At 56.4% G+C, this 1633-nt stretch overlaps 1 protein-coding gene across 1 annotated transcript in view; it reads right to left on the minus strand.

Annotated features, from left to right (window-relative positions):
- Nucleotides 1–6: 6 nt before the first annotated feature.
- The window catches only part of GBA2 (glucosidase, beta (bile acid) 2), a gene marked incomplete at both ends in the record, with an annotated part of 6263 nt that continues 4636 nt past the window's right edge, over nt 7–1633 (minus strand). Inside the window, 4 exons of the mRNA XM_010140851.1 lie at nt 7–56; nt 721–825; nt 1172–1356; nt 1459–1584. Coding sequence (XP_010139153.1) covers nt 7–56; nt 721–825; nt 1172–1356; nt 1459–1584 — 466 coding nt within the window. The remainder of the gene's footprint in view (nt 57–720; nt 826–1171; nt 1357–1458; nt 1585–1633) is intronic.

The raw sequence follows: 1633 nt of genomic DNA on the forward strand, positions 1-1633 counted from the left end.
CTGACCACACACCAAGTACTGCCGGGGCTGGACGTCCTCGTTCAGCACTGTGACAGCTGGAGAGGACATAGAGCAAGAGACAGGAGAAACGCATCAGGCACTACAGCAGCAAGGTCCAAGTACAGGCAGAGGCAGGGCCACTGGTACCAGCATGCCAGGCTGTCCTTTGGGGCTCTGCCTGCAAGACCACAGCCCCCTGCAAAGGGCTGAGGGGACACCAGGCTGCTCCCAGTTTCCCCTCTGCAGGGGACACACAACTGTCACCACCCCCTTAAGCAAGGCATTGGCAGCTCCCAGCACTGGAAGGCAATTCCAGTGGGTTCTGCCCTCCTGCAGCCCAGTAAAGGGCTGCGCTTCATCGCTGGCTGAGCCACCAGTAAGAAGCCTCCAAGCCCACCCAAAGCATCAGGGTCTGCAAACAACTCCATGCTCGTTATCTGCAAGGGGCCACAGAGAGCTGGTAAGACCATGGACTCCTCCAGGGCATGTAGAGCCAGCTGTGCACCCCGCAGTGCAGCAAAAGGCACTCCAGTGCTGGGCAGAGAGATGCTGAGAGGCAGCAGTGCTGGCTTCTGCAAGTACTGCACACAGCAGAGGAGCTGGAGGGGAATGCTGGTTCCTCAGCACAGATTTGTATGGTAGATGCTGTCTCAAATCCTCTGTGTCTTTCCTAGGTGAAGACATCAGCAGGCATTAAGCCAGAGTCCCCTGGCCACTCACCAATGTCATACTGCAGGCTGATCTGCAGCTTGGGCCACAGCATGATGAGAGCAAAGGAAGCGTAGAAGTGGACATCATAAGTGTTGTACATCCGGTACTCCTGGCCTGGAAGGACCAGGGAGACAGTGAGGCATGGGAGACCTGTCACAGGGTGGGAAAGGAAGGACAGGTCCTCCTTCCCACTCAGCCCAGGAGGGTGGGCTCTTTCCTAGCAGAGGCAGGGGATCCTGTTAGAGGTGGTTTGTATTCTCTGTGTATAGCACCCAGGGGTCTGAAGAAGATCTCCTAATATATCCTACGGGGTTTGGCCTTGCAAGGGGTTTTTCTGGGAACAGCACAGCTCTCTACATATCAGGGTGCAAAAAAGATCCCCATAGCAAGTTAAAACCACTTGGTGACAGCAAAGGGGAAGGGTTGAGTTGGGACCATCCATCACGTCTCTGCAAGTTACCTTCCAAATAAGCAAACCTTCCGTACTCCTGCAGGACAGGGAGAAGGTGGGAGAGGCCAGCCCCTGCCGGCCCCTGCAGGTCCTCAGCACAGCAGTCCGGGGGCAGCTCCACCCAGATTGTCCCCCCATCAGTCACGAAGTACAGCTCATTGAAGAGGGCTGACTTGTACCAGGAAGGCAGCTGGCTACAAGCAAGAGGCAAACTCAGCCACAGCAGCCAACATGGTGATGCTCCTGCCCTGATCAGCCCCAGGAAGCCACCAGGAAGGTGCTCCCATCTACTCCACCTGTTCTCCAGGATGGGCTTCTGCCACGCTTCAATCTTCCTCTCCCACTCCTTGTAGTGTGTCAGGGTGTGATGCGACAGGGCAGGAGCAGCATCACCTCCACTGCCAAAAAAACGGGTGTACCGCCTGCCAAACAGGGGTTTGGTGAGTATGTTGTGGCCTCAGGCTGGGAAGC

Source organism: Buceros rhinoceros, unplaced genomic scaffold, assembly GCF_000710305.1.
Source record: "Buceros rhinoceros silvestris isolate BGI_N320 unplaced genomic scaffold, ASM71030v1 scaffold39237, whole genome shotgun sequence".
Classification (NCBI taxonomy): Eukaryota; Metazoa; Chordata; class Aves; order Bucerotiformes; family Bucerotidae; genus Buceros; species Buceros rhinoceros.